This window comes from Megalobrama amblycephala, linkage group LG13 (assembly GCF_018812025.1).
Source record: "Megalobrama amblycephala isolate DHTTF-2021 linkage group LG13, ASM1881202v1, whole genome shotgun sequence".
Lineage (NCBI taxonomy): Eukaryota > Metazoa > Chordata > Actinopteri > Cypriniformes > Xenocyprididae > Megalobrama > Megalobrama amblycephala.
This window is the reverse complement of record NC_063056.1, coordinates 38,475,536-38,493,972: the sequence shown is the minus strand read 5'-3', so window position 1 is coordinate 38,493,972 and position 18,437 is coordinate 38,475,536. Positions and strand designations below refer to the sequence as shown.

The following is an 18,437-nucleotide window of genomic DNA, read 5'->3' as shown; positions in this document are numbered from 1 at the left end:
CTCTCGGGTGAGCGGAGCTGGAAGCGGCAGCTGTCGTTCATGTTCCACACGGACTCCAGCAGGACTCCCACTTTAGGGATCCCCGCGTTTACGGAGAAGGCCACGGCACCAGCGTGATATAGAGGGTTATTCCTCAGGCACACCTAAGGGAGGAAAGACATCACAACTGAGTTTCCGAAAAGCAACACCTCAGTGGGGTCAGAAAATAACAGGTGCTTGAGGCAAAAATGCCACCAAAATTAACAAAAATACCACCAAATTAAAGATAAATGTATGCATTGTATTTTGTAGTTTTGAACAACCAATCACGCATATTTATCATGAAAGCAAAGGCCAATCAGAGGTGTTTAGATTAATCACCAGTGATGATGTTGATAAAATTGTATTAGTAACAACCTATAATATTCTGACAGACTGATTTATTCAATACAAGTATTTAACATAAAAGACACATACATTTAATAAGGTACTGAATTCTAGATATTAATCCTAATGGAAAAGTAAATTTCTGACGTCCATCACAGCATGTTTCTTCACCTGAGTTCCTACTGTGATGTTGGGTATAGAAGAGATGCCTGCACTGGACTTTGGCTTCTTGTTCTTGGCTCTGGCCTTTTCAAGCATCTTTTTCCGCTGACTAAAAGGCACAACACCCCTAGAGGCAAAAAGAAATTCAGAATTTATTGGTTTGTGTAATCATCAAATCTTGAAGGCTGCAATTTTAATTAAAAATATATATGCGCTGTGAGTTTCAGAGTGAAGTGTGCCACAGTTCTCTCTCTCTCTTTCTTTTTTAACACCATGCCAGCTTCTATGGCTATATTCATGGCGAGAGAGAGGTGTAGTTAAAAAAAAATAAATAAATGTTTCAGATTCATTTTGTGACACGTTGTACCTTTCTGGACCTTGACCGTAATAACGTTCCTTTCTATGGGGGATTAAAAAAAAAAAAACTCTTGGATTTCATCAAAAATGTCTTAATTTGTGTTCTGAAGATGAACGAAGGTCTTACAGGTTTGGAAGACATAAGGGCGAGTAATTAATGACAGAAATTTTATTTTTGTGTGAACTTAGCCTTTAACTTTAATAACAGCAGAGTTCTAACTCAAACTCTAATATATAAGAATATTTAAATTTAACCTATTAAAAATTAGGCTGTTAATATAATATAATATAATATAATATAATATAATATAATATAATATAATATAATATAATATAATATAATATAATATAATATAATATAATACAATATAATATAATATAATACAATACAATACAATACAATACAATACACACAAAGTATCCGGCCCCCAGGTGTGTCCACATCGAATCTGGCCCCCTTTATAAAACATTTGGACATCCCTGCAGTAAACTCACCACCAGTAAAGGCTGCTCTCCAGCTGAGCACAGGTATACAGGGCACAGCAGTGCAGAGAGACAATGCGCTCTCCCTGCAGCTCTGGGAACGTTTGTGCTCCATGTTCTAGTTTAGCAGCAACAGTGCTCAGAGTTTCATCCACCCATGTCGCCACCTACACAATACAGATTGGTTAATAGATATTTGAGGTCTGAGGACATTTTTGGTCTGAGACTGTGCATCACTGATTTTTGTAACTGGCTCTTGCACAATCTTAGGTTACACTTTATTGTTCTTGTTACAATTATACATTTTAGTACTGAGTAATATTAATTAATCACATGTGCTTACTATATGGTTAAGATTAGGTTTGGTTTAGGGTTAGTTGCATGTAATTATGCATAATTTATAGTTAATACAAACAAAACTACATTTAAAAAACACACTGTTTGTCAAAATAAAGTGTTACCCAATCTTATCGTACCTGCCATGATTTTCTTATTGGAAAGATTTTCAAATGGAACTTTAAAGTGACACCACAACGTCTTCTTACCTTGTTACTCTCAGTGGCCACAGTGGCTCGGATACTGTTGGCAGACAGGTGGGTGATCTTTTCATTGGTCAAGCCAAGGAAAGGGACACGGGGGTGATGTATAGAAGGATTCTGTGAAAGCACAAAAGACTTGAGACTTATCAAATTCAGTAGTGACAGAAATTCCTTGTCAAGTCACCCTTATCTATATAGCGCTTTATACAATACAGATTGTTTCAAATCATCTTTACAGTAAAAACATGTAAGTAATTATCAATGATACAAACAGGATTCTGCTGTAAAGCAGCCCTAAAAAGACAATGGCATCATAGTTCAGCTCAAGTCAGTTTGATATGCATTGCAAATCTTACTTGTGCATTTCTGTAAGGTTCAGGCTCATTCCACTTCCACTGGTAGAGTTCTCCTTTGGTACTGACGGCAATCAGTTCCGAGTACAAAGCCCCAATGCTGACAAACTTTGTTACATAGTCCTAAAGGATCACACAACCAAGGACATACAACTCAGCAACTACACAAATAAAATGATTTATTAAATAAATGAATTCCAGGAAATTGGAAACTAATAACCTAAAGTGTTATTCAAACCGGCTGGCCATTAAATTGAAAGGTCAAATAAGCATGTGCAAGATAATAAAATAAGAACTTAATCAACAAAATCTAGTTTAAAACGCTCATGCCAAATTCTTATAAAATGTAATCTTATTAGTTTCTGAAAAATGCATATACAACTAAAAAGTTGTGACTGACTCCAAAAATCAGAGTTATTATTGATAACTTTATATTTAACTAAAACGACATGTGTTTCTTGAAATAAAATAAAATAAAATATTACAAAACTTAAACATTTTATTTTAGCTAGTTGCCAAGGCCAAATTTCTCATTTTCATTTAGTTTAACTTGAAGTACTACAATAACTAAAACTGAAATAATAAAAACTACATAGAAGTACATAAAACAAAATGACAAAATTTAAAATTAAAATAAAAAATATATATAAAAAAATATCAAAATAAAGACTAATCACTTTCAAATTAAAATAATTTAATGCAAACATTAATAAGTTATGCCATTTGACATGTGAAACTGAACTAATCTTGTAATGTCATAAAAGGTCAAATATGATATTTAAAAAACTAACATCAAGTAATGTTAGTTGACGTCAAGTAATAAGAAACTAAATAGGTTTTATAGCTGCCACATTACAACAAAACGGATGTTGCTAATACCTCAGTGACTGACTCGAACTGAATGACCAGTTTTTCAAATAACAATACTTTATACATTTATAATACATTTTGATGCATTTAAGCTCCACAAACAAAACAAAAAAGGAAGGAAGAAAATGAATGCAGAAATTGAAAACGTTAATCACTGAACCAGAACAATTGACCCTTAAAGGAATAATTTACCCAAAAATGAAAATTCTCTCATCATTTAATCAGCCTTGTACTGTCTTAAACCTTTATGCATTGCTTTATTCTGCGGAACACAAAACAGTTTCAGTTTCAATTGACTTTCATTGTACTTTCTGTCCAAACAATGGAAGTCAGTAGGACCCGAAACTATTCGGTTCCCAACATTCTTCTATATATTTTTATTCTATAGAAGAAAGTCTGAACCTACACGAGGTTGAATTAATTTTCATTTTTGGTGAAATTTTCCTCTAAATACATCACAACTTAAAATGCACCATAGTAATCTTAAGTCTGGCATTCTAGGACAGTGAAGGCTTAAAGGCCCACCTTATCAGGCCACCACTGGAGCTCTTCCCCCAGAGTGACAGGGCTCTGCAGCGGCACACTCTTCTTGTCAAGGCTTGGTTCTCCCTCGCGGCTGGTGGAGCCACGCTCCGCATCGAAGGAGGCTCCATCCAGCCACCTCCTCTCGCGCAGCCTCAGGACCGACTCGCGCTCGCGGAGCAGTTCCGAGTCTCGCTCTAGGGGGAGAAGGAGAACTGGTATGCAATAGGGTCACACCAGTGGGATAACAGTAAGCCACTCTCTGGGAAAGACCCTCGGAATAGTGAGATTTCATACAAATTAGATAGTACTATAATATGTAATAAAAATTAATTTGCTGTACTTCTGTGACACCAACCACCAGAAACAACTGACCATTGTGCCGTAAATGACACCGCTGGTGAAAAGGATCCATGACCATTTAGGTGATGGACCCCGTTTTAAAAATGATTGGGCTACATATAGACGCTATACAGACTGATAACTGGCTTTGTCAGCTGCTGGGTCGCATTAGCAGCGGAAAGATCTTGCTGACAGGGGTGTCCAGCATTTGCTGACATGTATGGGTATAATCTGCAGGGTCTTAAAGGTAACTGTCTGCACTGCAGGGCCTTTCGCAGAGGGCTCATTAAGGGAAACGACGACTACGACCATGCAGGACAATTGGACACTCTCTCAAAGCACAGACACTCACACACAACACAAACATGCAGCAAGGCATCTTGAAGTATTTGATAGCCACGGATGCTGTTTTTTTTCTCTATAATTCGGTCAAAGTCATATTCGGTCGGTGTTATTTGCACACAGGGCTGAGTGATATGGCCAAAAAAAATTCATATCAGTCGATATCGATAATTATCATGATAAAATGTCAAATCTTTATTTCTTTCAAGTTTAAAGGCAGACTTTTGCTTCTAAGTAAAAGCTGTAGAAACCTGTTAACTGTGGGTTTTAAACTACTCTTTATTGTCAGAACATAACTTCATGTTTTTGAATTCTTTACTTTTCTAGTCATTTTTCTTTAATAAAATAAATATCTTATTAGAAAAATTAATCTCTTAGGTTTCTGCATGTGTTAACAGGTGATATCGTTTCAAATATGAAACCGGTTTGTGTTGTCTGACTTTGATGACGTGTATCTTCAGCAGTTTGCAGTGCATGCTGCAATGTTAACATAATATTACAGATTGTGTCTCTTAGAAATGCACATTTGACAGTAACTCGAGTAGTAGGTTGTGTTAGGATGCAAATATGAATTTTTGTTCATTAACAAAAACGGTCACATTTGTAAAAATTGTAATAACCTAATTTTTTATAAAGTAATATTAACATTTTCTGACTGATTGAGTTTATTAAAATTAACCATTGGTCATCCATAGCAGCATACATTTAGATCATGATAACCACAGGTAAAACCTGTCAAATGTAACTATATGGTTTCTATGGTATCAGTATGAAAAACTTTAGCCTAAATACATTTAGTATTAATGAACAAATGCAATAGCTGTAATTATATTCCATTACACCTTTAATACATTTATTAAATGTCTACATAATATAATAAAATTCAATATGTATATCCCACATTTCTGCCACAATGCCATGGTGCAGTTAGTGTTACCACAGTAAAGACAGGGTAAATGATGCTGATTTGAGATTGAAAAGCCTTCTGACTGTATCGTTGCGCAGTGTTTGTCAGCGCCGTTTCATCAGGCTTAAAACTAGTTTAAATCACCAAGACATCTGTGTTCTTCACTGAATTCAAACACTCCTCACAGCGCCAATCAGAGAGTAAACGCATCTGCTCTAGTAAGCACTGCCATTTGAACGGAGAAATGGTCCGTGTGGCGCGGTTCAAATTAGTAGCGCTCTTTCGTTCCGCTTTTAGTGCATAAACATTATATTGAACATTTACCGTTTTATCAAGGAAAATTATATTATGTTAATTATCATTATTGTTTTATCACCCAGCCCTATTTGCACATGATTCAAGTAATGCTAAAATACAGAGTGGGACATGCCCTAAATTTATTAAGTTCTTAACTTAAGATGAGTAATTTACAGTTGCATAGAAACATTGCAACTTGATGCATCACAACAGATTTCACCTGATGCCAATCAGAATTTAGAGTATGCAATATCAGTTTTCTAATGATTTCTACTATTTGAACTCAAGTGTCTCATATGAAGTTGTTTTTGCTTTGATTTTTTTGTTCAACCCAACAAAGTTAGCAGCTTCCTTATGTTTCACATCTGCATGAATGTGTTGCGAGTAGTGAATTTACATATTAAACTACAGCGTTAACGAAGAACAAAGTGGTTGTGGCACAAGCAGTTCCACAAATCTTGCTGAATGGCGTCAGAGCACTAAGTGTATGCAAGCATGACTGTGTTTTGGCCTTTACCTCGTGAGGAGCCGAGACGAGACAAGGAAGAGCGTCGGAAAGAGGGGTAGCCAAAGTAGCTGATGTCCTCAGAGAACATGGCGTCTGCATCAATGATCACGCTGGGGTGAGCGGAGTGAATATCCGCGTCTAGAAGGGACATCAAGTCTTCTGTAGAAGTATGAAAGGTATTGGTCATAAAAGTTTGTTAAAAGGTGAAAATGACAGTCTTAACTGTGACTCATTTACTGTGTCCGTTTACCTCCAGGTAAGTAAGACTCGCTGGCCGTGTCGTCTCCATCATCTCCATCCTCATCATCTCTGCTCAGCAGGTTGTTTACAGCCAAGTTCACATCAAGGTTTGTGCGCTGCAGCTCTCGAATGATGACACTTCTGGACTTTCCCTGAAGAACCACCTGGGCCTGGTTGGAGAAGCAGAGCCAAACGATTATGAAATTTCACAGCAGGTCTGGCTCACATAATCCCCGTGTCTGTCTGTCTGTCTTGTCTGTGTCTGTCCCCTAGCGTAAAGGTTTGAAATAAATACTTTATTTTAAATAAATAAGTAAAATAATAATAATTAGTTGCAGCCTGGGTACACACCACAAGATAATCAGGCTGATTTTGGGCCAATTTCTCCCCTTCCGACAACCCTAGGTAATGTCCCAATTATCTTAGTGGTTCTACAGATTATTTTATCAGATTTTCCTGTGGTGTGAGGTGTGTTAAGTGTGACTGAATCTTCTCGGAAGAACGTCGGAGCCGCCTCGTTCACGAATCAGAAATCCGGATGTGTGGGGGGAACTCCGAGGACAAACAAGCTTGTTGATTTTTGGCAACAGCACGAGTGTTTACACAACGTGTCCTGTAAAACATAACTGCAATTTCTTCCTGTCTATCGTCCGCCATGTTCATTTTGAAGTCTCGAGAGATTTTGCGAGATTTCCCATGTTCACAGTAGGGATTCTGGCTGAAAATCTGTGTGTGCGTGGTGTGCGGTCTTTGTCACATCATGGCACACCACGGCACACCACACGCACTATAGGAGCGAAACGATTAAATCTAGGATTTTTTAGTGGCCTCTCACATTTTAAAAATCTTTTAGTGTGTACACAACATGAGTTATTTTGCTAAATGGTCACAAAATTATTTCTGCTTTTTAAACCATGTCTAATGTTTCTCAGTTGAAAATGAATGGCTGTTGAGTAAAAAATAAATAAATAAATAAAATTAGTAATTTATGCAAACATTACATTTAAGTTACTAAACAGACTCATGGTAAGCACATCCAGCTTAACCAGTAAAAGTCAGGAATGTGGAACAGGCCCCCTGAAGCAAGATTTTACCTGAGAGATGAGCTCCTCTGGGATGACAGAGGCTGGAATTACAGGCTGTGGCTGACTGCCCAGCAAGCCGGAGCCTCTATCTCTGCCAGTGCGGATCACGCGGGTCTGTCTGCGCGAATCTCGGGCTGCTGTGGAGGAGCGGCCTGAAGATCCTCCTCCTCCAGCACCTCCTCCTGCACCCCCTCCGCTCCCACTGCCACCTCCTGAGCCTCCGCCACTACTGCCCCCGCCTCCACTGCCCCCGCCATTTACTCCTGAACTCCAGCGGCTCCTGTCAGGGACACCAACAATCAGGATCAGAATACAGCCAACAAGATTCTCTGTGTGTGTGATACTGAACTCCAACAGACCATGTTTAGGGACTAGTTTTACATTCCTTGTCTCATGAATATGAGAGCATTAGGACTGATGTTTTTAGTGTCTCTGATTAAAACAATGTTAAAAAAAAAAAAAAAAAGTGTTACAGTGGTCAAGTTTAATCCTCATTTGCATTGTTAATTGCAACGTTAATTTTTCATCCATATTTAAATATATAAACAATATTATATATAACAATAATAAGAATAATAAAAATTATATAATATAAAAAAATAGTTAACACTATGTATTTTATATTAGTTCATAAATAAAAATGATTAAATATTTTTACTTGCACATTTTACATTAAACATTTTCAATCTACTTTGTAACAATGACTACTAAAAAAAAGCAAACGTTTGCTCCGTTTTGCATTTCATTACAAACACACGTGTATGCAAATTATAAAATATATTTAAGTTGGTTCAAAATATCAGGTTATAACTTGAGCTATATTGTCCAGCTCTACTAGCACACAGTTTCATTTTTCCTTAGTAATTTAGAGCATCACACACACAAACAAATATTTCAGGAAATGGGCTTATAATGTGAATATTTTCAGGAGGGATTTTTACGGCATGCAAACAAAACGCAGCAAAATCATCTTTAAACAGATTTCTTATAACCAAAGGCACCACTGCATGTGTGGTTGCCAACTTTACCTGATGGCTGCATTTCTGATAGCCCTGCCACAACTTACCCAAGGGTGTTGCCTGCCAGTCTGCCCAGTGTGTCAGAACCAGACAGGAACCAGGGCGGATCACTAGTCCTGCCTGGCCTGGAGCTCCTTCCTGCCCCTGAGACACTGCTCAACTTTGAACTGGAAACAAAAGATGGGAGATCAGTTACAAACCTATAGTCCCACATGTGGGACCATAACAGAGCCTGGAGACCCCAGGCCTACGAGCCAATCAGCCCTTTTGTACTGTGGGGCGACTAACATGGCAACACCCTTGGGAATCAGAACTGACTGCAGCTCATTCCTCAGGCAAGAGCTGTAGGAAAGGCTGGCAGGGAACTGCTAAAGATTTCCCCTAAATCATGTGCCATCATGCCCGTTAAATATTTTGGTCATATACAAACACTCTGGATTGCTTGCGGTTCACAAAAGGGGATTTGCACTGGTGCGACACAGCTTCAATCACAAAAACAACACGAAGAGAAACGCTAGCCCACCTGCTTAGTTCAAGCAAAGCACCACAAACAAACCGGCCACAATGTTCCTAACAAGCTGTTTTGACGTTTAGTTTAGGTTTTTTTTTTTTTTGTTTGTTGTAAAGTTCTAAGAGTTAAAATATATTTTCATAGAAGATCTCTTAAATTAAAAAAAAAATAATAATAATCGCATGAGCTCTTTTAAGTCTGTACCAGCAAATAATAAATCATTTATAAGCTAGCATTGTAACAAACATGTGTATTTGGTTTTGTGTATTTCTATATTTCAGTAATAAAACAACGTCGCTGATAAAACCAGACAACAAAAGGTGGCCAAACCTCTATAAAAATGATCTGAAGCACCTGAAGCCTGTAGATTCAGATTTACTGAGTTGAACCACTTCACAAAATTCACTACCTGTTAGAGCTGGGCAATTTTTCTGAATTTAATGTTTTGCCTTTTTTTTTTTTTTAATTATATGTAAATCAAGAAACCGTGATTTTGAATACAACTGCTCTCATGTGACGCTCTATGAACGTAGAACACATCACTAGTCTTAAGCGGCTGTTCACTCAGAAAATGCGTTATTGTGTTGAAAAAATGAGATGCATACAGTGGAATGGGAAAAAAGCAAAGTTATTCAACTCAAGTTGAACTTTTTTTATTAACTTGACCGCCGCATTTTTAGAATGCCGTTTCATGGGTGAGACGGAGCAAAAAATGCGAGACACGAGTGCAACAGTAAAACACGTCACAAAACATAAAAACAGGAAAAATAGTGAAATGAAATGCAAAAACCTGTGAAGAACTACTACTGTATGTTTGATATTTCATGTTTGCATGATGGTGATAGGCTAAAGGCTGCTGTTATTTTCTGTTTTAACAAAGCATTTGCTGTTAAAGCCTATTACTGGTGTTATTTATTGCTATTACTTTTTGGAAATATTTAGCATTTTTCTCTTTTTATATTATTTCTGAGTATATAGGATGTGTTTAAGATAAGTTTATACAACATTTGCCTTCATATTATTTCATGCATATTTTCTGCAAAGATACTTAAATCATTTGTTTTACATTTACACCATGTTGATCATTTCATGTGTGGTGCACTTGAAATATAACTTTAACCAGATTTTATTTTTTTACCATATTGCCCAGCCCTACTCCCTATCATCAATAAGAATATAATACAAAAGCATTTTCTCCATGTAACTACAGAAGGCTACATGTCTGGGATAATAACTGCATCATATATAGTTTACATTTAAGTGCATTCATGCAACACTAACACAATAATAAAAATAAACTTGTCTTCACACCAAAGCCCACAACACAACCTTTAATCTAAACATATGAGGTGGGTTGAAAAGTTAGCATACTTAAAACAGAATTAAGACAAACTAAATAGTAGGTCAAATTATATCCAGAGCAATCATAGGAAGGAAGGAACAGATCTAATCTAGTTATTTTGCATGCCAGCTTAAACATGCATTTTCCATGTGTCTAACGGGTATTCATTTCTCACCCATCATTGCCATCGGGCTTGCCAAGCTCCAGGCGGTCGGGCTGGACGGCAAAGCTTATCCTGCAGATACGTCCATCCTGAAACAAGAGTATATTATTTTCCACATTGCTCTGTGTTGATCAGACACAAACAGTCATTATTTATTCCCCCTCATTTCTAAGCAAAAAAAGCAGTAAAGTATATAGGACAATATAACAGAGCTTGACAAACATGGTCACTGTGAACTTAAATTTAACGGGGGAAAAAAAAGGAGCAAAAGCCAGCATACTGGTTTGGATCAACATGAGTACAGGCAAGTGGCATAATATTAATATTTAGAGTAAATTGTTCCTTCAAAATAAGGAAAAAGCCTAAAGCAATGGGTGATATAAAATAACAGTGCTGCATAATAAATGTTACCTCAAGGAGAAATCCAGCATGATTTGGTCCAACCACACACTGCTTAAGTTTGGCCTGCTCCAATGGAATAAGGTGTGGATGACTGCCGTGTGGACAGAGAAATGTTAGCCAAGTGTTTTTACAAAACTCAATACTTCATTGATGTGGAAAGAATTCTAAAACCACTGGGCTTAATGTAAATACTTGTCAAAACATACCTGTTACAGTTGTATTTGTTGAGCTTTTCCGACACTTCACGGAGCCTGTAAGAAACAAAGGCATGCGATTAAAGACAGTCTTTTAGGATTATGAACAAACGCAACGTCACAGTAAAAGCCTAAAATAATAATGTTTCACCCAAATGAGAAACAGCCAAAACGTCTGAACTTAAACTGGCCAAAACCTTCAGAGGATGACTATTATGGTTGAATACAAAACCATAAGAGACAGAAGGAAAACTGAGGAACAGATTGTGGCTCACGGTCAGAGGAATTAAGTGGCTTTGTAGGTCATTTTACCCTTCACTTTACAATGCAAATGATATCAAAAAGGGAAACCAGTATTCTGCACTGATCCCCGTCTCGTTTAAACACTAGTTTAACAAACATATGCATAATACATTTGGAAAAAGCTATTTCAAAAACTGAATCATTCACTGAATCAGAATACTAGATGTTCAAATAAAATGGGAGGCCTAGTTTATGTTCATAAACAAATTACTCCCAAGTCATAACTTGTCTCATTTGTAATAAACATGTGTAATGTTTTCACTCAATATAATGATTTTAGAATTGATCAGCAAATTAATCAAATAACAAATTATTTGCTAAATCCATTATCAATTCACAACACTGTTTTATGACTCCTTAAAATGCTTCCTTAGAGCTCAGCAAGATTTAAAAGAGCATATTCGTGCAAAAATACGCAACCAATACATCCGCTATGAATAATCATGCATTAAAGAAAAAAGTATATGAAGATACAATAAACATAAAACTTAGGTAATAATAAAATAAGACAATAAGTGGTTCGAGCCACATTAGTAAAAGGGAAAACAGTAACTGAACAAAGGCTCCACTGGAAATCATCTCTCTATCAAAAAAACGGTTTCATTAATCCCTCCATGCCGCAAGATAATAGCCCTTAAAACCAATGACTCTGTATAAAAAAAGATGTTTAGGCCCACTCCAAGCAATCAGACATAAAAACAAATACATACAATATGGTATAAGTGCACCGTGGACAGATAACACACTTGGACGGCCGCATGTTGTGCTGCAGCTTTCATATAATGAGTAAATGCAGACGCACAGCAGACAGTGACATATGAAGAAACAGGAGATTTGCAGCCCGGTCCAAATTGGCTGAGGAAAATAGATTTTTCTCAGATATTGGCCAACTTTAGCCCTTCAAGCTCTTCTTGGACACAAAGTGAGTCAAACTAGCTGTAAAACTATAATGCTACATACCAAAAACCTAGTCAGATTTTTTTTGTGATTGTTGCGGGCAAAAATCCTTGATTTTGCGGCACGTTTTCTTAAAAAATGCGATGGAATATTCGGGATATTTTTGCAATTTTATGCGATAAAATTGCGGGAACTTGCAAAAACTGCGGTTTGATGAAAAAGAGAAAAAAAAAAAAAGGTGATTTCCCCCAACACCCTGTTCTCACTAGGCTACTAGGCTTAATGTAAAGAGTCATTTCTTATTACTTCCTATGATAAGCAAGCATACTAAATCACAGAATATTTAATAAGTTCTCATTCTGTTTTATTTCAGACCTTAATTAACACATGGCTCAAACTTACAAAACATTGAGTCAAACAAGTTCTGTAGCTTTACAAAAGGAATATTCAACAACTTCTGTAAAAATGAATAAATAAAATATAAAAAAAATAAAATGTGTGCTTTCTGTTTTACAGAGGTAGCTATACAAAACAGACATCTTTTGTTGGCAAATGAGAATGATTTGCATGCTTCATCATGGTTTCACCGCGGGGTTTGCAGATGATGTTCACGTCGCATAATTACGTCACTTCATAAGGTTCCCATGGCAATGGGAAAATAATGGCGCTTTACTTGTGTGAAGTAAATGCAACATTTTTCAACTTTCTGCTAAGATATATGTGACTTTTTTGCAACTAAATACAGGGATTATGAAATCATGCTAGCCCCGCATATTTTGCTTGCTGAATTTATGTGGTGAAAGTGAGGCGAAAAAAAATTGAAATTTTGAAAAAATGCGACCCCCGCATAAATATGCGGACTTTGGCTGATTATGCATTAAATGAAGCAATCGCATAATCGCGTTTTTCCTGGAGGGACTGCCTAGTGAGCGGACTAAATAGGCAGCATTTTAAGGCACCATAGGACCACATTTGGTACGGCTCAATTTTTGCTGCTTTTCCACTGCATGGGACGGCTCGGTATGACTCGTTTAAATAGTACCACCTCGGTGGAGGATCCAAGCGTGCCATACTGATACTAAATGTGACATGTAAACACTGCAGATCACTGACTGGTCAGAGAGAATCATCACTACAAGCATCACTGGATTTGAAACATGAGACACCAAACCCGCTAGATTTAAATAATTAGTAACAGCCACCGCAGTATCATTGGTTCACGCAACTTTTTTTTTTAAATGACTTGCGTTAAACGACCGTCACACACAACTTGAAAAAAAAAATGGCTGTATCATGGTTAGTAGATGAGGTGCAGACTTGCTGGTAGCCGAAGAGCAGATCAACGGCAGTAGAGGCGGAGCAACTATACGATCAGTCTTTAATCCCACCCACTTTGAAGCGGTTCGTTTGTTTATGAAGTTTTTACACCATGTTAGCACCATGGCTATTTGCATGGCAAAAAAAAGGTCAGGATCATCCATAAAATTTACATTAGATAAAACATTTCAACTTAACATAAGATAGAAAATCTAAAATTCATCCACTTTGAAGCGGTACTAAACTGCAGTAAAAAAGCAAACCAAAAGTAAAGCGAGCCAAGCCATACCGAGATGTACCACACAGTGAAAAAGTGGCATTTGTATGTAGAGTACCATATATATGACAGAGGTATATATGTAGCACATTCCAAATCCCTTATAAGGTTTCATTTCAGTTAAGACGCTGCCTTAGTAGGCAGTAGATAGCAAGGCAGCTCACTAGGTTTTGGAACAGAGCCAATGTCTTGCTTGGCATAATCAGCACATTGGTACAGCATCATCTAAACAATAAGTGATGGAGACATTTCTGAACACATCCACTGAACTCAAACACGTATGTTTTTAAAATGATGAAAAAAGCTTAATATAGTTGTTTTCCAAATGCATAGTCAAATTATTACATGCAACCATCTAAACTTATTGGTAAGCTCTTCAGATCATCTCATTTCAATACAATCAATGCAAACCACTGAGCAGATCCTCTTTGTAAATGACCTCTAAAAGATCAATTCAATATGAAAACAAGAGAGTGCTGAAATGCATTTAACAGCTCATCTTAAAAAAAAAAGAAGCCAAAAACAATCTCTTTCCACAACACCATAATGCATGGTGCATCATATTATGCTGTAAGGGAAATACTCTGAATAAACTTAGGCTCTTTATTGCCATGATTGTTTTACATATGATATTGCCAAAGCAACAAAACATATGCATACACAGCCTCGGCCTTGCAAGATTTTCAATGCATGCACTTTCTGATACAGACTAAAAAGCCCATCATCAGACTAATACACATACTGCACACAGAATATCCTTGCGCAGCAGCTACAGAGATCATGCTGAATCTAGCTTGAAGAGGACACGTGTGCAGAAAGGTCCCTCGTTTCCTGTCAGTGCTGTGCAGCAGAAAAGCCTTCAAGTCACGGCTCATTATTGCAGGACATGTCAGTGAAGAATGAAGGATGAAAGTCTCCGCATACAAGCTGAAACGTTAATGACTAGTTCAAGTATACATCCGGTCTTGGGATCACAGATAGTAAAGAACACCACAGTCTAACACACTGACGAGAAATGCGAGATGATAATATGTAGTAGAGTGCTAAGTTTACTAATAAAATGGCTCAAAATTGCATTTAGTCTTGGTGCAATGCATGTTTTCCCTTTGTTGGAAAAGACTACCATTTGTTGCATTAAGTGACTAGCAAAGTCAGCATGAAACAGTGTTCACAACATTTTAAATTCTAAATGTGACATATTTCCATGTACTAACAAAAAAAAGGCTTATGATTCTTTAATATCATGACTATCAATAACCTAAAAGACACCTTTTACCTTGTCTATCTATCTATCTATATCCATCCATCCATCCATCCATCTATCCATCTAAAATGGCACCCGAAAATATAATTAGTACAGTCAATTACTCAAAAAAGCCACTCACCCTCAAATGAGTAATGCATAGTATTTTAATATTAAACATTATACACAGCCCAAAACAAAGATGAAAATAACTGTGTAACTATTTAGGAAATCAAGACGTAAGTATTGTCATTTTACTATAAAAAAAAAAAAAAAAAAAAAAATTAATATACTTATGAAATATTTATTCTAGGGATGCACCGATATGATTTTTTGGGGCCAATACCGATTTTAACAAACAACTATTGACCGATACCGATATTTGTCACTTCCTCTCTTATGTGAAATTTTGTCATCAAAATAGACAGTATTTTGATCATGTTTTAAATAAGCAAAGTTCAAAAACACCTGCATTAAAATATACTAGCAGGTTTATTGCTGCATCATCAAATAATTTTTAATGAACATGGATTGGATCCATTTAACATTCAGCAGGCCTACATAAATACAACAGAACAAAGCTACATATGAAATAAACAGTGCTTTTTAGGTAGGTTTAATAGTTTTCAGGTAAAGAAATAAAGTAAACAAATGTAAAATAGCACTGCATATTCTTCACTGTATAAATTGTGTTTTATATACATATTAATCCTTTATTGTAACAGACTTTATTGTGATTAATCTTCTAATTTGTTTTTGTATACATTAATATTTTTGTAAGTTTAAATATGTATAAGATCTGCATCTCCTTTAGTAAGGCGGGACTCTTATTTTGACGGGTATTCTAGTCTACGGACTGACAAGGAGAGCACGCAGTTCTTCAGTTATTTCGCAGATTTAAAGTTTGTCGGTTTATTAAGCATTCCCCAAAAAGGTATAAGATCTGTATGTATTTGTTAACTGTTAGTTGTAATAAGTGTTTTGAGAAATTCGCTGTATGTTGATGATAATGCAATGGAGAGAGAGTTTAATGCGCACTTCTTGTGCTCTGTAATGTTTAGCTTTTGTGGTGATTTGTTTGGAGTGAAAACGGATGCAATAAACTTTATAAAACATCAGTAAAGTATTCATTCATCATTCAGATGGGGTCCGTTACACTTATGAAAGTTACAAAAGTTATTTAGTCAAGAATAGTGTGCGATCTTTTGTTATTTGATTAACTTTAAAGCACAGACAGCAGCGTTAGGATTACGCAACAGTCATTATACAGCTCAGCGCCTTCACGCAGTTAATAAACCATCGGTTTGTTACATCGTCCTTTTTCCTGCTACAGCCGATGGTTGTAAATTTGGCCGATAAATATCAGCAGGAGATACATCGGTGCATCCCTAATATATGTATAAAAAAATTCTGAATATATAATCAGTACACTCAATTACTCAAAAAGTCACTCACCCTCAAACAAGTAATGCATAGGATTTTAATATTAAACATTATACACAGCCCAAAAAAGATGAAAATAATTGTGTAACCATTTAGGAAATTAAGACATAAGTATTGTCATTTAACTATGCAGATGTATTACAGTACTAATATAATATACTATTAATATTACTGTCTTAGCGATTATATTGTCATGTTGCTATAAAAATTATATTAAATGAATGCACACACATGTGTGAAGTTTCATGTTTTTAATATAGTGCAAAAAAGCAAAATTATTAGAATTAGAACATTGTAATAATTTATCTATTTTACCCTTTCTTTGATGATAAGCCTGATACAAGACTGCTCTCACGCCAATTGACCCTTCGCCGGGAATTTGATTGACAAGCAATCTAACCAGTCAGAATGCCGAATCCGCCAATTTGTCCGACAAAGCAGTCAGGAGTTAGAAGATTAACCTTGGTGGACTTGAACTTGAAAAATTGTGTGTATTGACATCTTTCCGCAATTACACAGCTTGAAAGCTTTGTTTAATATCATAAGTAACCTGCTCTGTCTTGTCTTTCGACGTGTTGTCAGTGTCCTCTTTGCTCCGTGATGTATTTTTCACTCTGCGTGGCGTGACAGAGACATGGCTTGTCACACAAAGCAACAGTAACTGAGGGGGGCGGGTCTTTGCAAAGGGTCAATTAGGCTATACATTTCCAAAACTGAAAACAAAATAAGCATTTTAAGGGATTTTTGGATGAGCTAGTATACTGAAGTGGAATGCTTGGGGAAACAAGGATTGGGGAAACCCCAACACACAGCTTTAAAACATCATTAGACACCAGAAAAAAAGGAAAAGAGAATCCCAACACCCATTTTGTCCAAAGATGCTTTCAGTGTTACTGGCCATCAGCTGAACACATGGATCCCTCCTGCAGCTGTCATCAGCCTTAACAATCACCTCCATGACCAACTGCATGGAATAAATCTGACTAAATTTAGTTCATTTATAACATTTCAAATGTAAAAATATAATATCAGTGACGTTACAACGAATGCTTTTGGATTGAGGTTTTCGAGTCATGACAAAGAAATAAACACTGCTCAAGATCCATGAAAACAAAACACAACTCAAAACATTGCAGTTCTTTATCTAGACCATCTTTAGCCGAAAACATCGTGTCTTCGTGTTTATAGGCAATTGTCATAACGAACCGTTCATCTATCCAACCCTGAATATGAAACAACCCAGAAGAATACAGGTCAAAAATAACATCACGGTGATTGTGATATAATTTACACCAAATTTATGAGGATAAATTAATTAAACGGATGAGCTCGCGCAGTGCTAAAGGCTAACCGGCTAACCTGAGCGAATTTTATCCACCAATTCTGTTCACATTCATTCGGCGTATCATAAAAAGCTTCAGTTAAACTTAATAAATAAACAGTAAATTTGAAATAAAAGTCTTTATTTGGTGTGTAAAAGTATAAATTTATCGCAGTTCCCTCTCTTTTCACCTCCCCATCCCCCAACCCGCATTGTGTCTCCAGTCACCCGGGCCTCGTTATTTTTAGACCCAAATGTCCAACCTTGAGCGTTTGCAACAGCCCTAAAACACTCTATATATTTTATTAACACTTTTTGAAAAACTTTCACCTCATTCAGGGGTAAATACTGATTATAAGCCGCTTCTTTCTTATAAATACCTGTCATTAAGCTGGTCTTCGGTCCCGGGTAACGGGTGAACCACGAAGTGAATGGACGTCATGGGCTCGGTCCCGGATAAATAATATTATGGGGGGGCTTTTTTTCTTTTCTTTACGGGTTAGGTATGAAAATGTGTTTTCTTCGCCAAAAGCAACCGAAGAGCTGAAATATACAACCTCCTCATCCACATGCCGCCATCTTAACTCTGTTTAAGCTTCTTTGGGTCTGTTGGAGAGGATGCGCATGTAACG

General features: G+C 36.7%; 1 protein-coding gene across 5 annotated transcripts in view; it reads right to left on the bottom strand.

The window, feature by feature from the left end:
• The window catches only part of ubr5 (ubiquitin protein ligase E3 component n-recognin 5), a 51,306-nt gene extending 32,869 nt beyond the window's left edge, over positions 1-18,437 (bottom strand). For 3 of the 5 annotated variants that reach the window (XM_048153909.1, XM_048153911.1, XM_048153910.1), the window contains exons 1-14: positions 18,186-18,437; positions 11,017-11,061; positions 10,820-10,901; positions 10,421-10,497; positions 8,440-8,559; positions 7,383-7,653; positions 6,299-6,458; positions 6,058-6,207; positions 3,656-3,867; positions 2,264-2,383; positions 1,914-2,024; positions 1,381-1,535; positions 538-655; positions 1-143 (exon numbers count right to left, since the gene is read on the bottom strand). The exon at positions 1-143 is cut by the window's left edge and continues 42 nt beyond it. In XM_048153909.1, the coding sequence (XP_048009866.1) occupies positions 1-143; positions 538-655; positions 1,381-1,535; positions 1,914-2,024; positions 2,264-2,383; positions 3,656-3,867; positions 6,058-6,207; positions 6,299-6,458; positions 7,383-7,653; positions 8,440-8,559; positions 10,421-10,497; positions 10,820-10,901; positions 11,017-11,061; positions 18,186-18,247 (1,826 nt within the window). In that variant the 5' untranslated portion in view covers positions 18,248-18,437. The remainder of the gene's footprint in view (positions 144-537; positions 656-1,380; positions 1,536-1,913; positions 2,025-2,263; positions 2,384-3,655; positions 3,868-6,057; positions 6,208-6,298; positions 6,459-7,382; positions 7,654-8,439; positions 8,560-10,420; positions 10,498-10,819; positions 10,902-11,016; positions 11,062-18,185) is intronic. The other 2 variants (XM_048153912.1, XM_048153913.1) reach the window with 2 other exon arrangements.